The sequence below is a fragment of the Oncorhynchus nerka genome, linkage group LG20, assembly GCF_034236695.1.
Source record: "Oncorhynchus nerka isolate Pitt River linkage group LG20, Oner_Uvic_2.0, whole genome shotgun sequence".
Taxonomy (NCBI): domain Eukaryota; kingdom Metazoa; phylum Chordata; class Actinopteri; order Salmoniformes; family Salmonidae; genus Oncorhynchus; species Oncorhynchus nerka.
The window spans coordinates 60,281,310-60,301,387 of record NC_088415.1 but is presented as its reverse complement, the minus strand read 5'-3'; the positions used below and the strand labels follow the sequence as shown (position 1 = coordinate 60,301,387).

Below are 20,078 nucleotides of genomic sequence, written 5' to 3'. Positions count from 1 at the left end.
CTGCACTGTTCCGTATTTTATCTAATGGATGGCATCCCTAAGTCTAAATATTGCTGTTACATTGCACAACCTTCAATGTTGTGTCATAATTACGCAAAATTCTGTGTGACTGGCTTGTATGCGAAGTGACATAATTTCACCTGGTTAATATTGCCTGCTAACCTTTCTTGTAGCTAAATATGCAGGTTTAAAAATATATACTTCTGTGTATTGATTTTAAGAAAGGCATTGATGTTTATGGTTAAGTAGACGTTGGAACAACGACAGTCCATTTTCACGAATGCGCATCGATTATATGCAACGCAGGACACGCTAGATAAACTAGTAATATCACCAACCATGTGTAGTTATAACTAGTGATTATGATTGATTGATTGTTTTTTATAAGATAAGTTTAATGCTAGCTAGCAACTTACCTTGGCTTCTTACTGCATTTGCGTAACAAGAAGGCTCCTCGTGAGGCAGGTGGTTAGAGCGTTGGACTAGTGAACTGTAAAGTTGCAAGATTGAATACCTGAGCTTAAAAGGTAAAAATGTGTCGTTCTGCCCCTGAACAAGGCAGTTAACCCACCGTTCCTGGCCGTCATTGAAAATAAGAATGTGTTCTTAACTGACTTGCCTCGTTAAATAAAGTTGTACAAAAAAATATATATAAATATATTTTTTAAATCGGCCAAATCAGCATCCAAAAATACTGATTTCCGATTGTTATGAAAACTTGAAATGGCCCCAAATTAATCGGCCATTCCGAATAGTCGGTCGACCTCTAACGCTGACCCTGGTGCTAGAGGGGGTACGCAGCTGGAGGTTGAATGTTTTAAATAAGGAGTCATCTGAGGGTTATCTGGTGTCATGGAACTACTAAACCTCATCCAGCTACATACTGTAACACTTTCACATGATTAGTTCCTCACTCATTTTAAATAAGGAGCAACGTGAGGATTTGTCCATCAGCTTTTAGAATTCTGGAATAGTTTGGAATGACAAATGCTTTCCCCTTGTCATGCAGTAGAAGATATTGCATGAAATTATTGTACACACTTAGAAAAAAAGATTTGCTAGGCTGTTCCCATAGCATAATCCTTTTGGATCCTTGTAGAACTCTGTGGAAAGGGTTCTACATGGAACCCAAAAGGGTTCTTCAAAGGGTTCTTCTATGGGAACAGCTGAATAACTCTTTTAGGTTCTAGATTATACACTAGGACATTTTTTTCCGAATAGTGTAGTTTGGGGGGGGGGGGGGGGGGTTGGTTCAGAAAAGGGCTAGAAAGAGGGGGGAGGAGGAAGGAGAAGAGGAAGATAGTGGTCAGAGCTGTAGCCTGCCCATCCTTTCTCTGACTGCATCCTTAAATAAAGGTTACCTAAAGACATTGAAATTCTCTCACTCCACCAAAATAGGGACTCACAGTTCATCTTTGGTTCTCATTGTAATATCTTGGCAACTTCTAACCATTCTTTAAAACAAGGATTGACAGTTAATCTTTGGCGACTTCGAACCAGTGGTCTGTGATACGTGCTGATGCAGTAAACCTGCCGACAGTGCAGCTCTCGTGCACTGAATCAAATCCTATCCCTCCGTTTACTCTCTAGTCCACCTGACATGGAAAAATGGTCTTCTTCTGTGAAATGGGGGAGATTAGTCCCTGACTGTCCCTTTGTTTTGAAAATACCACTGAAATACTAAAGAACAAACCATAAAATCTCTGTTATCAGAGGATTTGATGCCTCCTGCTGGTTAATCTTTGAACTGCATCAGAACATGATAAATTAGATTTTCTTTTCTTTCTTTCTTTTACAAGTGCCAGTCTGTTTTTGCTATTATGTCAACTCCCTGGTAAGAGCACAATCCGATCTGGACCAGGCTATTACCAAAACACTTCAGCATACTAATATTATGTCTTTGACATCAGAATGACCAGAAAATAAACCACAACACTTTAAAAGTAAAAATAGCCTTTTGAATGACCAAAACATCACCCAGAATATTTTTACCCTAAGAACAGTCTGAGTGGGCAGAGAGATTCTATATACTCATGACCGCTCTTTGAAATGGCCTTGTGGTCACTGCCAGGTAACAAGGTAAACAATGGGACAAGTCATTCCAAGCCTAAATAGTATGCCTCAAACCATAGACATAAGGGACTGTACATGGAAACAGCATACAATAAGTGTACTGGACAATTTATTGGTGCCTCTGCATTAGCATTATAAGTGACAATATGGTCAGGATTGTATGTAAAGATCAGACATTTATTCTATATTCTATGATAGGCCAGCATAGCAAAAAGATCAACAAGAACACTCATGAGAAATAAAGGTGAGAAGTAATGGTGAGACATAATTTGACAGCAGATACATAATTAGAGCCATGTGCCTGATATAGGCACCCGGCCACCCTAGAGTGTGCAGGACCCATTGATTTGTGTAATTTGTAACACTCATCTCCTGTCCGAAATGCTTTTTAAAACGTTTCTATAACAAAATGTGATATCATACCACGTGAAAGTTAATTACTTATGATTCAGGAAATACAACTACAGAGATTGATGGGGAGGGGTGAGGAACCCATATACCCCACTTCAATCAAGCAGGCTTCAGTCACCCTAAAGATTGAAGCGGGAGACAACAGCTCACACTGGGCAGACAGGTGTCCTGCGATGGACAGCTCGCACAGCTTCCTCACCTATGGAGCTGGATCAAAGGTGATCTCATTGAAGAGGAGACCTAGGAGCCTCTCTACGTAGCCTGTAATGTTTTTGAAATGGGAAATGTTTGTTAAATGGGTAGTGCATTTTATTGTATTTTATGATTCTATCAATTCGTTCATGTAGCAATCTACTCATTCTACAATGTGTTTTCTATTTGTTTTCTCATTCTACAAGGTGTTTTTTATTTGAAATACGCAATATTTGGTTGTGCGGTTTTTGTGAAACTTTTCAATGTGTGTGTTTTAGTGTGTGTGAATTGCTCAACTGATGCAGATTTGAAATGAATAACTATAATCCCCCAAAGAAAATCATCATGACTAGCCCCAATGACACAGGGGGCTTAGGAATGAAAGATACAATCCATATACTGTAGTGACTCAGCTGTGTTATAGAAAATATACAGTTTACAAGTCAAAGCAGCCACAGTTGCATTATTTGACGTTAGGCCTATGATCTCCAACAATGTTGGCTACCGTGTCAGACATCAAACTCTGATACTTACATTACGGTCAGCGCTTCCAAGATCCACTGTCTATGATGGCATCCGTTTTCAGGACTAGCTTCTTGGCACGACTCATCGAATGTTCTCCCCAATTGGTAAAGCTGCCGCCTGCCCACCCGAAATGAAAAGCAGCCACGGCTATCTGATGTCTTCATACGTTCTGTTTGAGCGAGATACTGGCTTATGGTTTGTTAACAAGACCAAATCAAGGCGTAGGCGCACGTGATGTCGGTAAGGCAGAACATAATATGTTTATATGATAAGACGCTATTGTTGTGGTTTTACACTTCCTGCTTCATGTGACTTTGCATAAAGCCGGACGTAAAGCCTTGGTTATGCCTGTCCAGAGATAGAGGAAGGAGTATCTGGCCTGCCTCCTGAATCCAAGCGTTTGACATGGGGGAGGGGACCAGTGACTTTATGATTCAACTTTATCAATGTAGAATCAACAGTCATTTTGATGATGTTCGCGACCTTTAAGGAGAAATACTCAAAAATGAATGTTAACCAAATGTATAGCACCTTTCATATTGACATACAGTATTTTTAAAGGACAGTCCACACAGAGAGTAGAGTGTGCTTGCAGGGTAGAAACCCATAGTCCCAACCCACTGGGCACACACTGGTTGAATCAACGTTGTTTCCACTTCATTTCAATCAAATTACGTTGAACAAATGTGGAATAGACATTGAATTGACGTCTGTGCCCAGTGGGATATTATTTGCTTTGTTTTTGTTGTTCATTTTTCACAAATATGTCTAATACAGTATAACAATGAAGTCATCCTTTCTTCAAATAAGTTAAAAAGTCAGTTAATATCAATATAAAATGTGAAAACAAAACTATAAGAAAAAAACTAAATGCCCCTTTTGAAGAAAAACTTGAGGGAAAATATTGCCCAACTATACAACCAAGGGTGCTTTTCAATAGCTTCAAATGGCCTATTCTACTCATCTCCTCTCCTTCACTGATCTGAAAATGCAGGAATAAATCTGTTTTCAAGTTTCCCATTTGAGCAGATGAAGGAGAGCAGAAGATGAGAGGACACACGCCTTTCTCCGTAGCACAAGTGTTACTGGTCTCCCCTCTGATTGGCTGAGCCCTTTCCGACACAGTCTTTCATTTCTCCCTTCAGTTTGGCCAGCTGTGTGGAGTGACTGGCCATCGTTCCTTTGACCTGTGACAGGTGCAAGTCTGAGTGTCTCTCCAGCTCTGTCCTGATCCTCTCCAGGTTGTCCGCCAGCTCCCCCAGGCTACCACACTGTCCCTCCACCTGGGCCACTCGACTATCCACCTCCTCCACCTCCCTCTGCACCCCCAGGGCCGTACTCCGGCAGCCCTGCAGCTCCCCAGCCAGTCTCCTCCTCATGCTCACCAGCTCCCCCTTCAGCTGGGCTAGTCGGTGCTCCCCGGCCCCCAGGAGGTAGGCCTGGCGCCCCACCAGCTGGGTGATACCCTGGACCTGGGTGGCTAGCTGATTCTCCCTGTGTGTCCACGTGGCATTAGCATGGCCCACTTCCTTACTGAACAGGCTAACAGAGTCCCTCAGGCCCTTCAGGGTGCGGTTGACTGAGTTGACTTTGATCTTGAGGAGGGTGATCTCTCCCTGGACATAGCCTTCCTCGTCCTCCTGGGCAATGCGGCTCAGTAGGGTCTGCAGGGTGGTATTGAGACGGTCCAGCTGGTCAGCATGGGAGTCCAGACGGCCTGACACCTTCTTCTCCACCGCCTCACACTCCTCCACTAGGCCTGTCCGTGCGCCTCCTCCAGGGGGAGTGGCGTGGGAGCAGGAGGAGGTGCAGAGGAGCTCCAGGTCTGTGAGTTTCCTCTGGATGCAGTCCAGGTCTCCTTCAACCCTCCTCCTGACCGACTCTGTCTCCAGGGCGGGCATCACCTGACCCTCCAGCAGAGCTGGGGCGGTGGTGTTACTCAGCTCCTCCAAAGCCACAAACACCCTCTCCTCCAGGGACTTCAGCTTGTCCTTCAGCAGGGTCTTGAAGCCATCCAGATCCCCAGGCACCTTACCAACCCCTACGTCGCCAGACTCGGTGACATTGAGCCTGGCATCTATGTCTTCCAGACGGGCCTCTATCAGGGTCTCAATGTGGATGGTCTGGTCAGTGAGAGAAGCCTGAAGCTCCAGCTGGGACTCTTTTAAGCCCTTCACTGACTCCTCCAGCATCAACATCCTCTGTGACAGGCTATTCACCTGCTGGGACAGTCACATGTCAGGCATATAGTGTAGCAATAAGACATTTTGCAAATATTTGAGTAATATACAAGTTTTAGCCATTTAGCAGATAATATTTCATATTTACATTGAATAACTGTAACCCAATTTTCCTAGTGCATTTTTCAAGGTGTGTATGTCCATAACATTTGATGTGGTAGCTATTGTTTGAAGTATTGATTAATTTCTGTTGCCTCAATAAAAACATGCCATGTCCAGTAGCATTGAGAAACACCAAAGTTCATTGGTACCTGTCCACAGCAGCTCTCAGTGAGGGTCAGTCCCTGTATCTGGGCCTGCAGGGTACCCAGCTCCTCTCTCAGTCCAGTTTCTCTGCCGTCCAGAGACTGCTGTATGTGCTCCTGGCCGTTCATGTGTTCATTATGGCACTGTCTCTGGACCTCTCCTATCCTCTCCTCACAGTGGTTCTCCAGGCCAGACAGACGCCTCTCAAAGCCGTCCAGGATGTCAGCGCGGACACCTGCTAGTTTAGCATCCAGCAGCTCCTCCAGGGTGGAGGGAGAGACTGACCCAGTGATGGGCCTGCCAGTCGCAGCTTCCAACAACTTTTTCAGCTGCCCTTCATGGCCCAGAACCATGCCCTGAGGAAAGACAATGGTTTGGCTTTAGGAACACCTCAAATTCTTTGACACTGTAAATGAATGACACTGTGTGGAAATAGCCCAGTCTCAGAATCTCAGTGTGAGATTCAGAATGTTACCAATCAGCAAAAGTGATATTATTGATTTAGACATCTGCTACATTTCCATAAGCTAGCATAAACCAGTCGAATAACATTAACAAAACCGTAGCACCCACCTGTATCTCCTCAAGCACATGTCCTTTGGCTTTGAGCTCATCCTTTACCTCTGTCACCCTCCCAGCCAGGTCTCCGAACCCAGGGAGTCCCTCTCCCCCCTCCAGGCCATCTGGGGTCCCGTCTGGGATCACCCCAAAGCCAACCGAGGTGTCTGAAAGACGGGGGACGGTGGAGAGCAAGGAGCCCAGCATATTTTTTGTGTCCTCCCGGAGAGAGAGGTGCAGGCGGTCTTCTAGGCTGGCCATCACCCCGTTCAGAATGTCCAGATCCTGGGTCAGACGAAGCAGGTCCTCCTCCATGCGATCGAGACGGTCTCCACCAACTTTATGACCCAGAGAGAAAGAGAAAACGTTATTACATAGGGGCAAGGGAGGGAGAAGTGAATCACAGTTTGAAAATATAAATGGGCAAATATTTCACCCACTGTCTGGACTCACCATAGTTGGGTTTGCCGTTCCCGGTGGGCAGTTGTCCAGTGGGGATGGTTCTGCTATTAGGCTGATTTGGGAAGGGGCTCCCTGGCTCCAGATTAGCCCCACCAGGGACAGGTTTTTGGATCAGGGGAGGTTGGGGGTGCCCATGGGGGTACCCCTTGATCCCTGGTCGGTGTGGGGCACCCCCTTTGAAAGGGGGCAGAGAGGTGGGTCCATCGTTGCAGTTCTCCCCAGAGTAGCCAGGACAACACCTCCACTCCAGCGCAGTAATTCTCTTATAGCCCACCTTATACTTAGGCTTGTAGAAGGTCCGGTACCTGGAGTGGATGGAGAGGAGAGAAGATAACAAGAGGTCAGTGACTATCTTAGAAAGTGAGATGGGAGGAGAGAAGAGGGTAGATCAAAGGATCAAGGTTTGTATATTGATACTGGGGAGGGTATGAACAGTAGATTTGGAGATAAAGAGACACTTTAGTGTGATGATGATGATGATGATGCATTCTCAGATGAAGGATTGTTACAAGGGTCATTGACCTCACTGAGCCGGTTATGTCTTAAGGTGTCTACTCTTCTACTGAAGAATGGTGATCTCTACTCTCTCTTTCATCTCATTCCCTACATTTAAAAAAAAAGTAGAAATCCTTTCTCTCTGTGATGTCACTACAGAGGACCTTTGAGAGGCTTCAGTCACATCAGAGAGAATCTGACATCCCAGCTCACACACTCATTACAGAGATGAGCTATAGACACACAAACACATACGCACTCATGCATGCACACAAACGGACACAGCACAATTTCACTGTAAACTTATACTGAAAAGGTGGCCTCTGTAATAACCATAATGTGAGTTTGTTTTTAATCCACTGAGATGGAAATAAATTGTCAAATTTGACAAGAATCCAATTATTATGAAAACTAGCAGACCATTAACACTTTCCAACCTTTGAGGCCTGAGCAGAGTCACAGAGCCACTGACCACAAACACAGCTGGAAGTGCAGCTGGAGGGACAGTGTGGAGTTAACTAGTAATACAAACTGACACCACCAGAGGGCAGCACATATACATGAGTCCCAATGCATGGTACACCACCTACTTTGCTGTGCCTGTCAAAACTATACGGAAAGTGTACAGCAGTGGGGTGAGTCTCATAAACCACGTTCCCATCCACAGTTTTATGCGAGTCAAGTCATACCATATAAAAACAAATCATAACAGCTGTGATGGAAACAGGACATTTCCGTACAACAGATCATTTGTTCTTTCGACATTGTGGGATCTTTTGGAGGTCTTTAAAAGGATTATATTTATGCACAAATATTGATATAATAATTATCATACAGAAGTAAATGTGGAGTCATGGTGTGTGGTCCTCCTACTACGACTAGGGATTGGCCTACCATTGCAGTTTATTAGGCTACAGATGAAATAAGTTACGATGAACTTCACAGGGTGGTGAAAGTGCAAGGTGATGAGCCTGATGCTCCTTTCCAATAAATATTAAGGGTTTTATTCTAGTGACATGATGATCGGCTGCTGTTTTTACAAGTAAAAACATTCTGGTTCTTATCCATAATATCATCATCTAAACTAGCCTACCTGCAGACCACTGTATCCGCGAGATATTGGCTAGAGCGAAAGTACCAAGACGTAATCACATATTTTCATCTGCAATGAGCCAGTTTGTTGGAAACACCACTGGTGGGTTTCAGATTTTAGAATATTCGCATGAGAATATGTTGCAAACTGGATGGAAAGCTAGCTACTATCAGTATCTATTATGTCCCTGTATGTATCCTCTCTCATGTTACGATAAGTAGTGTCAGAGGCTGCTGGGTCTGAATTGAGTAACTATCAGGGTTGGGGTCAATTCCAATTGAATTTGAAAATCCAATGAAATTATTGAATTCACTCATGAAGTGAAGAATTTACATAGCATTACATTCTAATAAAAACAATCTTCAACTCATGCAATTGGAATTGAATTGGAATTAAACTGTTTGGACTTTTTGAATGGGAATTTAATTGTATTGGAATTGAATATTTTTTCGACGAGTGTAGACTTACATGACGACAGGACACTTCTGACCCCAGATGCACTTGGTGGTGTACTCTGCCTTCACGTAGGTGGCCATGCCGTCCTCAATCGTACACGTGGTGTTCTTCTGGACCACATACGCACAGTGGTTTCTGTTAGAGATCGAAAGAGAGAAGACAAAAAGACAACAAAATACAACATCGTCAAGTGCTCAATCCGACGTTGTGTCTCCTGTAGGACTTTGTGTACTAAAGCTGTCTATAACAACATTAGAGATAGTTGCTAATCCAACACACACAGCTGCTTTTCATAACGACCAAGGAATTCAATCATTTTGTACCACACTTTCTGAAAGTTTAGTGATGAAATTTCCAATGACACTTGATTCCCCCATTCAGTGCACTATACTTTAGGCCAAAATAAAATGTGAAGACATGTATGTGTCATTGAGGTTTCCCTCATGAAAATAAAACATACTAATCGAGCGATTTATGTGATTTAATGTGAAGTTAATATGTTAACATAAAATTAAACATGTGACAACATGATCTCATGTGAAATTGATGTGAACTACATGTGACCACATGGGGATGCAAAATCTCAACATCTGATAACATCAAACTTCACGTGACAATCACACAATTATTGACTTGATTCCGGGCAACTTGCAAAATGCAGAAATGTATTCTTGCCAATACATCTGTGGTTGATCTCTGTCATGGCCACATATCTGCTGGCAATGCAGGAAATTCCTCTTAATGGCATCCTAGAGGTTATGAGTTCAAATCCCAGGTGTGGTTGTGTCCAAGTGTGCTAACCAATGTTGAGGTCAGTTCCATTTACATTCCAGTCAATTCAGAAAGTAAACCAAAATCCACTTTGACATTTTACGGGAACTAGAATTTCTGTGTACTTCCTGAATATAGTTTGTTGTTGTATATTTTGAGTACCAGGATGTGTACTCAAAGCATGTGCGTACCAATTGCCATGTGTCTTCACTGACATTTTCAACCTCTCCCTGACCGAGTCTGTAATACCTACATGTTTCAAGCAGACCACCGTAGTCCCTGTGCCCAAGGAAGCGAAGGTAACCTGCCTAAATGATTACCACCCGTAGCGCTCACGTCGGTAGCCATTGTTGTGTCTTGACTATCATTAATGTGATTGACTGTTATTTTATCAAATAATTACATACCATGTAAAATTATTATGCAACAATTAATTAAGTAGTAATCTGGGGCACCATGGAAAAAGTTATTTAACGAGTTACTATCTCCCAACTAAACTATAAAGACAAATATATCTTACATCAGTCAATTCATTCATTCTTATTTACCTTCAGTCTCATTCTGAATTGCACAAAATCCTTGGATGTCTGCATGAACCCTAGCATAAATGATGAATCAGCGATATACAAATTGACTTAATTATTTATTTACTAACTAACTAAATAATCACATAGAATTACATAAACACACAAACAGAATAGCGTACACCTTGATTACAACATAATGTAATGAAAAGTCCTTAGTGGACTAAACCTGATATGACGACTTGGTACACAATGGAAATGGGTGGGGACAGATAAAGAGCGGGAAAGACAGAATGGATCCACTACATACAGTTGATAACTACGCTCATTCAAAAGAATTGCAAAGTACACTACTGTTCAAAAGTTTGGGGCCACATAGAAATGTCCTTGTTTTTGAAAGAAAAGTTATTTTTTTTTGTCCATTTAAAATAAGATCGAATTGATTTGCGATACGGTGTAGACATTGTTGATGTTGTAAATGTCTATTGTAGCTGGAAATAGATTATTTTTTAAATGGAATATCTACATAGGAGTACAGAGGCCCATTATCAGCAACGTTGTGTTAGCTAATCCAAGTTTATAATTTTAAAAGGCTAAAAACCCTTTTGCAATTATGTTAGCATATTAATGCCCATGATTTCTGAATGAGATGTTTCGACGAGCACGTGTCCACATACTTTGGTCATGTAATGTACAAACCTAAAAAGTAACTTCTATTGTTATTACCAACTTTGTAAAAGTAGTCTACATAAAACATTTCAGCCTGCAGGTAGAAAATATCCTGATAAAAATAAATGCCTTATAAATCACATTGGCTACGCATGGCCTGTCTGCAATGATCTTGAATTAATTTCGGTCTGGCCTGAAGCTTGCTCTAGCATTGTAGAAAATAATCTGGGCCCTTAGAGTTTCCCTTGCCAGTGAGCTCGGGACAGACATAGCTGTAGGCTATTTGCGCAAGGGATAAGAAGTAATCAGGTAGGCCTATTTTATGAAGTTTCCACTGGATCAGAGGATGACGTTTTCCCCTTTCACGCTGAGTGGTTATCGAAAGGGAGAGAGCTGGAAAGATCTTTCAGATACATTGAGGAACAATTGTCATTCTCAATAGATGTAAAAACAGTCTTTGTTTGTTTGCTATTTGAGAAGCTCCACAGCTCCTTAGTGGTGGTGCATTAAGAGAATCAGAAATACTATCAGATCCCCGAATGGGCCTATAGGCCTACTTCTATGTGAAATCAGGTGAGCGTAATCAACATTGACAGGAGCGCTGCAAACAAAAGAGAATGAATAAATTGACAAAACTGAAAAGAAATCAAATAAACCAAAACGTGTTTCTCATAAGCGTAACATAGGCTGTGCGGTCTGCAAACAACTTGTCCACTTCGACAATGAGAGCAAAAATAATATATTGAATGCATTTACAGAAATTACCTGTCTCCTGTGTTGCGACTCTAGGGGCAGTATTTTCATTTTTGGAAAAAAAACTTTCCCGTTTTAAACAGGATATTTTGTCAGGACAAGATGCTAGAATATGCATATAATTGACAGCTGTGGATAGAAAACACTAACGTTTCCAAAACTGTAAAGATATTGTCTGTGAGTATAACAGAACTGATGTTGCAGGCGAAAGCCTGTGAAAAATCCATTCCGGTAGTGCCCCATATTTTGAAAGCGCTGCGTTCCAATGAGTCCCTATTGAGCTGTGAATGCCCTATCAACCAGCTTACGCTTTCTACGTATTCCCCAAGGTGCCTACAGCATTGTGACGTAGTTTTACGTATTTATGTTGAAGAATAGCCGTAGGCGGCTACATTGCATAAGTGGTCACATGATGGCTCCCAGAGAGATTCTCGCGTAAAATACAGAGGTAGCCATTACTCCAATCGGTCCTACTGAAAAACGAATTGCCCCGACGGATATATTATCGAATAGATATTAGAAAAACACCTTGAGGATTGATTTTAAACAACGTTTGCCATGTTTCTGTCGATATTATGGAGTTTTCGTGACTGCAATTTCCAGGCGATTTCTCAGCCAAATGTGAAGAACAAACAGAGCTATTTCGCCTACAAAAATAATATTTTGGGAAAAAATGAACTTTGGCTATCTACCTGGGCGTCTCGTGAGTGTGAAAACATCCGAAGTTCATCAAAGGTAAACTATTTAATTTGATTGCTCTTCTGATTTCTGACAAGGTTGCCTGCTGCTAGCAAGGCATAATGCTATGCTAGGCTATCGATAAACTTACACAAATGCTTGTCTAGCTTTGGCTGTAAAGCATATTTTGAAAATCTGAGATGACAGGGTGATTAACAAAAGGCTAAGCTGTGTCTCAATATATTTCATTTGTGATTTTCATGAATAGGAATATTTTCTAGGGATATTTATGTCCATTGCTTTATGCTAATTAGTGTCAGGCGATGATTACGCTCCCGGATCCGGGATGGGGAGTCACAAGAAGTTCCAAACAAGCGTTGTAGATTATTCATTTTGTAGAAATGACAGGAATTAATGGTAAATGTACTACTGCTAGTACACAGTACCAGTCAAAAGTTTGGACACAAAAACTCTTGAATGAGTACTTTTTTTATTTTCTTCATTGCAGAATAATAGTGAAGACATCAAAACTATGAAATAACACATATGGAATTATATAGTAACCAAAAAAGTGTAAAACAAATCAAATTATATTTTTAATTTGAGATTCTTCAAATAGCCACCTTTTGCCTTGATGACAGCTTTGCACACTCTTGGCGTTCTCTCATGAGGTAGTCATCTGGAATGCATTTCACTTAACAGGTAGGCCTTCTTAAAAGTTAATTTTGTCACACCCTGATCTGTTTCACAATAATTCTATATTGTAGAAAATAGTAAAAATAAACAAAAACCCTTGAATGAGTGTTCTAAAACTTTTGACTGGTAGTGTATATTTTAGATTTTAGATTCTTCAAAATATTAACCTATTGCCTTGATGACAGTTTTGCACACTCTTGCCATTCTCTCAACCAGCTTCATGAGGAATGCTTTTCCAACAGTCTTGAAGTTCGCACATACGGTGAGCACTTGTTAGCTGCTTTTTCCTTCATTCTGCTGTCCAACTCATCCCAAACCATCTCATTTGGGTCGGGTGATTGTGGAGGCCAGGTCATCCAATGCAGTACTCCTTCACTCTGCTTCTTGGTCAAATAGCCACTACACAGCCTGAAGGTGTGTTGGGTTTGTTAAAAACAAATGATGGTCCTTCCAAGAGCAAACCAGATGGGATGGCATCACAGCAGAATGATGTGGTAGCCATGCTGGTTAAGTGTGCCTTGAATTGTAAATATATCACAGTGTCACCAGCAAAGCACCCTCACACCATCACACCTCCTCCTTCATGCTTCAAGGTGGGAAGCACACATGCAGAGATAATCAATCACAGACTCTTCGTCTCACAAAGACATGGCAGTTGGAACCAACAATCTCAAAATTGGACTCATCAGACCAAAGGACAGATTTCCACCTTTTTAATGTCCATTGCTCATGTTACTTGGCCCAATGCAAGTCTCTTCTTCTCATTGGTTTCCTTTAGTAGTTGATGTGGAGATGTGTCTGTTACTTGAACTCTGTGAAGCATTTATTTGGGCTGCAATCTGTGGTGCATTTAACTCTAATGAACTAATCCTCTGTAGCAGAGGTAACTCTGGGTCTTCCTTTCCTTTGGCGGTTCTCATGAGAGCCAGTTTCATCATAGCGCTTGATGGTTTTTGCGACTGCACCTGAAGAAACTTACAAAGTTCTTGACATTTTCCGGATTGACTGACCTCCATGTCTTAAAGTAGTGATGGACTGTCGTTTCTCTTTGCTTATTTGAGTTGTTCTTGCCATAATATGGTTTTTAACAAATAGGGCTATCTTATGTATACCACCCTTACCTTGTCACAACATAACTGATCAAACACATTAAGTAGGAAAGAAATTCCACAAATTAACTGTGCAAAGCTGTTCTTCAAGGCAAAGGGTGACTACTTTGAAGAATCTCAAAAATAAAATATATTTTGATTTGTTTAAAACGTTTTTGCTTACTATATGAATCCATATGTGTTTTTTCATAGTTTTGATGTCTTCACTAATATTCTATAATGTAAAGAAAATGTAAAAATAAAGAAAAACCCTGAAATTAGTAGTTGTGTCCAAACTTTTGACTGGTACTGTATGTAATGTGGAATTGATAGACACTAACAATCAAACGCAAACAATTCACACAATAAAGTTATGAAACAATGAATGTGCACAAATTGACGGGAAAGAGTACATTCTGGAGAGAGATGTGCATTTTAGCCACTCCCCTCCGTCTTAGACTGTGCCATTCCCACAGCCTCCGCAATGTATTAGTCTGGGCCTCTTCAATGGATTTGTTCACTGAGATTTTTTGACAGTTTGAAATGGCCATCTCAGTCTCCCGACTTGGATCCCATTGAAATTGTGTGGTTTGAATTGAAGAGGACAGTCGATAAGCACAGACAAAAGATATCAAGAATCTGGAAGGATTCTGTACGGAGGAATGATTCATCTCAATGTGTTCTTCGTCTCACAAAACTTTTTAGAAAAAGGATCAGTGTCGTTATCTTTGTAAGGTAAGGTACTGAAAGGAATTGAAAACAGAGGTGTCAATAACCTTTACCCCTACCTTTTATATTAAATATAAATATTACTTGTTAAACAAAATCTCTATCTCTTGTCTTTAGAAATGAAAAGGAACGCAGCTACCTCTCACTGGCATGCGCATGATTTAGCTCATGGCATTCTGCCAGAAACCTGACTCAAACAGCTCTCATTCGCTCCCCCTTCACAGTAAAAGCCTGACACAAGGTTCTGAAGACTGTTGACATCTAGTGGAAGCCGTAGGAAGTGACCCCATAGACACTGTATATTCGATAGGCAATGGCTTGAAAAACTACAAACCTCAGATTTCCCACTTCCTGGTTGGATTTTTTTCTCAGGTTTTTGCCTGCCATATGAGTTTTATTATACTCACAGACATCACTCAAACAGTTTTAGAAACTTCAGATTGTTTTCTATCCAAATATACTAGTGATATGCATATTCTAGCTTTTGGGCCTGAGTAGCAGGCAGTTTACTCTGGGAACCTTATTATCCAAGCTACTCAATACTGCCCTCCAGTCCCAAAGAAGTTTTAAGCTACACTCTGTGATATTTGTTAACCATCAATAAGTAGGCCCACCAACAAAACAAAACACTACCAAGCAATATTAATATAGGATTACAATATATTTTCACATGCAAATAGCTAAAAAGACTGAACTGGCATTGACCTGACTTGACTCCTGCTTCTGAGTTTGAAAGATGCATTTGTTGGGCCAATGAGATGAATGACACAGGACCATACGTTCCCATATGTACCTATCTTGGGGCTGCGCTCATATATTTCATGTGGACCCCTCCCTCTGCGTGCTCTGTCTGCAGTCACTATATTTATGGAGATAATCGATGATAATTGAAACAGAATCATGGCAGCTGCAGAATACACTATAAGTTGACTGACTTTTTTGTCCCTCTCATGATGTGGCCCTTTCTGGTTGTAGATCGTGGCTTCTCACTCTCTCCTAATTCCAGGTTCTGTTATCTCAGGTCATAAATTCCTGGCGGAGACTCTCTCCCTCTGGTCATGCAGAAAGAGAGACACAGAGAGAACAAAGGATTTCACTTGGCAAACTCCTAAATCCCCAAAATGGGAATATGAAACAAAATGCCCACTTGTGGGAATGGTTCCTGGACACTTAAGGGACGGGTCTGACGAGTGTGTTTCATTTGGTGACCTCAGAGAGGACAGAAAACACACATAACTATATCTCTGAATGTGTACATTTCTCAATTATGGGGTTTGCATCTAATTCACGTATAAAATGAATGAGTAAAGATGAAACTATTTGTGAAGTGATGTAATGTGATGTTAAACCTTTAATGTGAGAGAATTGTATTCCCTTTAACTAAGTCATTGGCCCCCGTGAGCACAGACCAGGCGTCCTTTCTATTGTTACGAATAAAACCCCCTCCTGAGGAAATCCTCTTCAGACTACGCATACCTCGGTGTGAGCTGAGGTGGCACAGGTTTGAGAACCAAGACTGAGCCAACCCTCAGCATGAGCTGTGATTGCAAATAGTTATTTAGTTCCTAACCATACCACATGGAGAATTGGCTACAAGGCTGGAAATGATTAAACTCTGAGACTATAGATCCATACAGAGTAAGAGAAAATCTAAGATACTAATTACTAGTCTGCAGCTAGAATTTATGTAAACCTGGGATGCAAATACAGACAATCGCCGAAACATCTATTCTATGAGAACATTTCTGAATGGTACTCTGGAGTATCCATTATAACCACAGAAAGAGAGAGAGCGACTCCATCAGACGGACCGGATTTCAACAGAAAAGATCACAATGAAACACTGGGCATAAATATATATTGATTGCAATTATTCCCGAATGAGTGAGCGTTCATGTGCAATTAATCAGATATTAAAATATCTGAAGAGTTATATTCGGAAAATTATAACTTTGTAATCTGAAGATTTTCCATGGTGCCCTGACTTCCTAGATAATTATATGTACACGATTAGTTTAATCACGTAATAATAATTACAGAGAATTGATTTGATAAAATAACAGTCTTCACTTTTAATGATACCAAAGACACGACTTCCCCATGGGGAAATGTTGCAGTGTCATGTACATGTTTAAAACTTCTTATGGCTGCAATCCCGTTAACGGGGTCGATATGACAACAGCCAGTGAAAGTGCAAATTCAAAACATCAGAAATCTCATAATTAAAATTCTTCAAACATACATGTATTTTATATCGTTTTAAATGTAGTCTTGTTGTTAATCCCACCACAGTGTCCGATTTCAAATAGGATGTACGGCGAAAGCACCACAAACGATTATGTTAGGTCACCAACAACTCACAGAAAAACACAGCCATTTTTCCAGCCAAAGAGAGAGAAGAAAAAAGCACAAATAGAGATAAAATTAATCACTAACCTTTGATGATCTTCATCGGATGACACTCATAGAACTTCATGTTACACAATACATGTATGTTTTGTTTGATAAAGTTCATATTTATATAAAAAAATTCGGAGTTTACATTGGCGGTTTACTTTCACTAGTTCCAAAAACATCCAGGGATTTTGATTAGGCACATAGATTCAACAGAAATACTCATCATAAATGTAGATGATAATATACACAAGGAATTATAGATATATCTCTCCTTAATGCAACTGCTGTGTCAGATAAAAAAAAAAAAGCTTTACGGAAAAAGAAAACCATGCAATAATCTGAGACGGCGCTGAGAACAATAGTCAAATTAGCCGCCATGTTGTAGTCAACATAAACCATAAATTACATGCTAAATATTCCCTTACCTTTGATGATCTTCATCAGAAAGTCTCCTAGGAATCCCAGGTCCACAATAAATGCTTGATTTGTTCGATAATGTCCATTATTTATGTCCAATTAGCTACTTTTGTTAGCGTGTTTGGTACACCTATCCAAACGCTGGAGCTTGTCGCCGTTTCTTTGGACAAAAACTTCAAAAAGTTATATGTGGACGGACCACTAGAGGGCAGGCTGGGCTCATGGATAGTTGCCCAACAGAGCCTGGGAGACAAGGTAACCAGAGTCAATTAAGCACAGCTGACGGTACTAATGAGATACTCTCCTTCCCCTATAAAAGAGAGAATGGAACCAGAAGAGAGAGGGGGAAACTATCTCTGGAAGATGGCCACCGAGAGAGAGAAGCTGTGCTGAAAGAACCACTAAGACGGTGACAAAACCGTGATTTATGTTTGTTGTAGTTTAACCTGTTGCCTCTACTTGGGACGCTTGCGTCCCAACTAGAGCTCTGGAAATGCAAATGCGCTACGCTAAATGCTAATAGTATTAGTTAAAACTCAAAAGTTCATTAAAATACACATGCAGGGTATCAAATTAAAGCTACACTCGTTGTGAATCCAGGCAACAAGTCCGATTTTTAAAATGCTTTTCGGCGACAGCATGAGAAGCTATTATCTGATAGCATGCACCAATACACTACAACAGAAAAGCACAGCAGGGGACGTAAACAAAATAATTAGCATTTCGGCGTTACACAAACCGCACAATAAAATAGAAAACAGTCATTACCTTTCATCATCTTCTTTGTTGGCACTCCTAGATGTCCCATAAACACTATTGGGTCTTTATTTCGATTAAATCGGGCCATATAAAGCCAAGATATCGTTATATGTAGACTGTGTGATAAACGAAAAAAACAGCCATTTCACAACGTAACGTCATTTTTTAAAATTCAAAAAGTAGACGATAAACTTTCACAAAACACTTCGAAATACGTTTGTAATGCTACTTTAGGTATTAGTAAACGTTAATAAGCGATAAAAATCATCCGTAGGCGATGTAAATATCATTAGCTGTCGTCTTGGAAAAAATTTCAGGAGAGAGCTCTTCCGGAATGATCTGGGCGGAGACCGGAGGTAAGTCGTGCTCCTCTTTCGGTTCAACCAAGAATCAAAGAGGATTCAATTCACAAGACTCTAGACAACATGGGGATGCTGTGGGAGTTGAATGCTCGGTCTTATCTAATTCGGCTCACTGTTAACAATTGCTGGAAGTGGCGCAAGGATATTTATTTCCATTTTCTGTGATCAGGTTTTCCTGCGCTTTCCGATGTAACACACGTTATGTAATAGCCACAGTCGTGATTTAACCAGTTTTAAAAACGTCCGAGGGTTTCCTATCCACACATTCTAACCATATGAACGTACTATATTCCTGGCATGAGTAGCAGGGCGCTGAAATGTTGCGCGATTTTTAACAAAATGTTCAAAAAAGTAGAGGGTCGACTGAAGAGGTTAAAGATTATCCTATTGTGTTCTTGTTTCATCTGGAGAAGAAGATGTGTGTTTTTCCTTGGAAGATTTTTCATTGATTATGTTTGAATGGTTTTGTTGACAAAATACTCTCAATAGAGAACCGTGTTCAATCAGAAAAACCTTTTTCCTGACTCGTTTATTCCACCTTCCCGCTTTAGAGTGACGCCTAATTACTTGGTACGCTCACATATATTACAGGTCAAAGAAACATTTCAAACTAAATACAGAATCAATCATTAGGCTGTTTGCAATATAGTTCCAACCAGAGAATTCCTTTGTGTCTAGAGGAGGAACGGAACGCAGGAAGATATCATGTGCTTTGCACGTGACCTGGAACTGGCTCTCTGCCAGTAGACTGATGCATTCTGTTCTTATTCAGCCCCACATCACAGTAGAAGCCTCATTCAAATTTCTATAGACGGATGACATCTAGTGGAAGCCCTAGAAAGTGAAAGTTCATATCTAACAGGGATTTCAAAACGGAATGGATTGAAAATATACCAACTTCCTGTTTGGATTCCTTCTCAGGTTTTTGCCTGCCATATGAGTTATGTTATACTCACAGACATCATTCAAACAGTTTCAGAAACTTCAGAGTTTTTTCTATCCAATACTAATAATAATATGAATATATTAGCAAATGAGACTGAGGAGCAGGCCGTTTACTCTGGGCACCTTTCATCCAAGCTACTGAATAGTGCCCTTGCAGCCATAAGAAGTGGCATTCAAATACAAAACAAGTTGACAAGACCACTTTCATAACAGTTACAGTTGTAGTCGGAAGTTTACATACACTTAGGTTGGAGTCATTAAAACACATTTTTCAACCACTCCACAAATGTCTTGATAACAAACTATAGTTTTGGCAAATTGGTTAGGACAACTACTTTGTGGATGACACAAGTAATTTTTCCAACAGTTGTTTACAGACAGATTATTATTAAATTGACTGCCTTTAAACAGCTTGGAAAAATCCAGAAAATGATGCCATGGCTTTAGAAGCTTCTGATAGGCTAATTGACCTAATTTGAGTCAATTGGAGGTTTACCTGTGGATGTATTTTAAGGTCTACCTTCAATCTCAGTGCCTCT

The 20,078-nt window shown here is 40.8% G+C and overlaps 1 protein-coding gene across 3 annotated transcripts in view; it reads right to left on the bottom strand.

The window, feature by feature from the left end:
• Window positions 1–2,160: 2,160 nt before the first annotated feature.
• Window positions 2,161–20,078, bottom strand: part of LOC115102882 (EMILIN-3-like) — a 42,109-nt gene continuing 24,191 nt past the window's right edge. Inside the window, exons 2-7 of one of the 3 annotated variants that reach the window (XR_003859505.2) lie at window positions 8,764–8,886; window positions 6,699–7,012; window positions 6,261–6,583; window positions 5,693–6,043; window positions 3,211–5,423; window positions 2,161–2,745 (exon numbers count right to left, since the gene is read on the bottom strand). Coding sequence is in view for 2 of the 3 variants with exons in the window: in XM_029623296.2 (XP_029479156.2) it covers window positions 4,284–5,423; window positions 5,693–6,043; window positions 6,261–6,583; window positions 6,699–7,012; window positions 8,764–8,886 (2,251 nt within the window). In the remaining variant the exon portion in view is untranslated. Of the gene's footprint in view, window positions 2,746–3,073; window positions 5,424–5,692; window positions 6,044–6,260; window positions 6,584–6,698; window positions 7,013–8,763; window positions 8,887–20,078 lie in introns of those variants that run through there. The other 2 variants (XM_029623296.2, XM_029623297.2) reach the window with 2 other exon arrangements.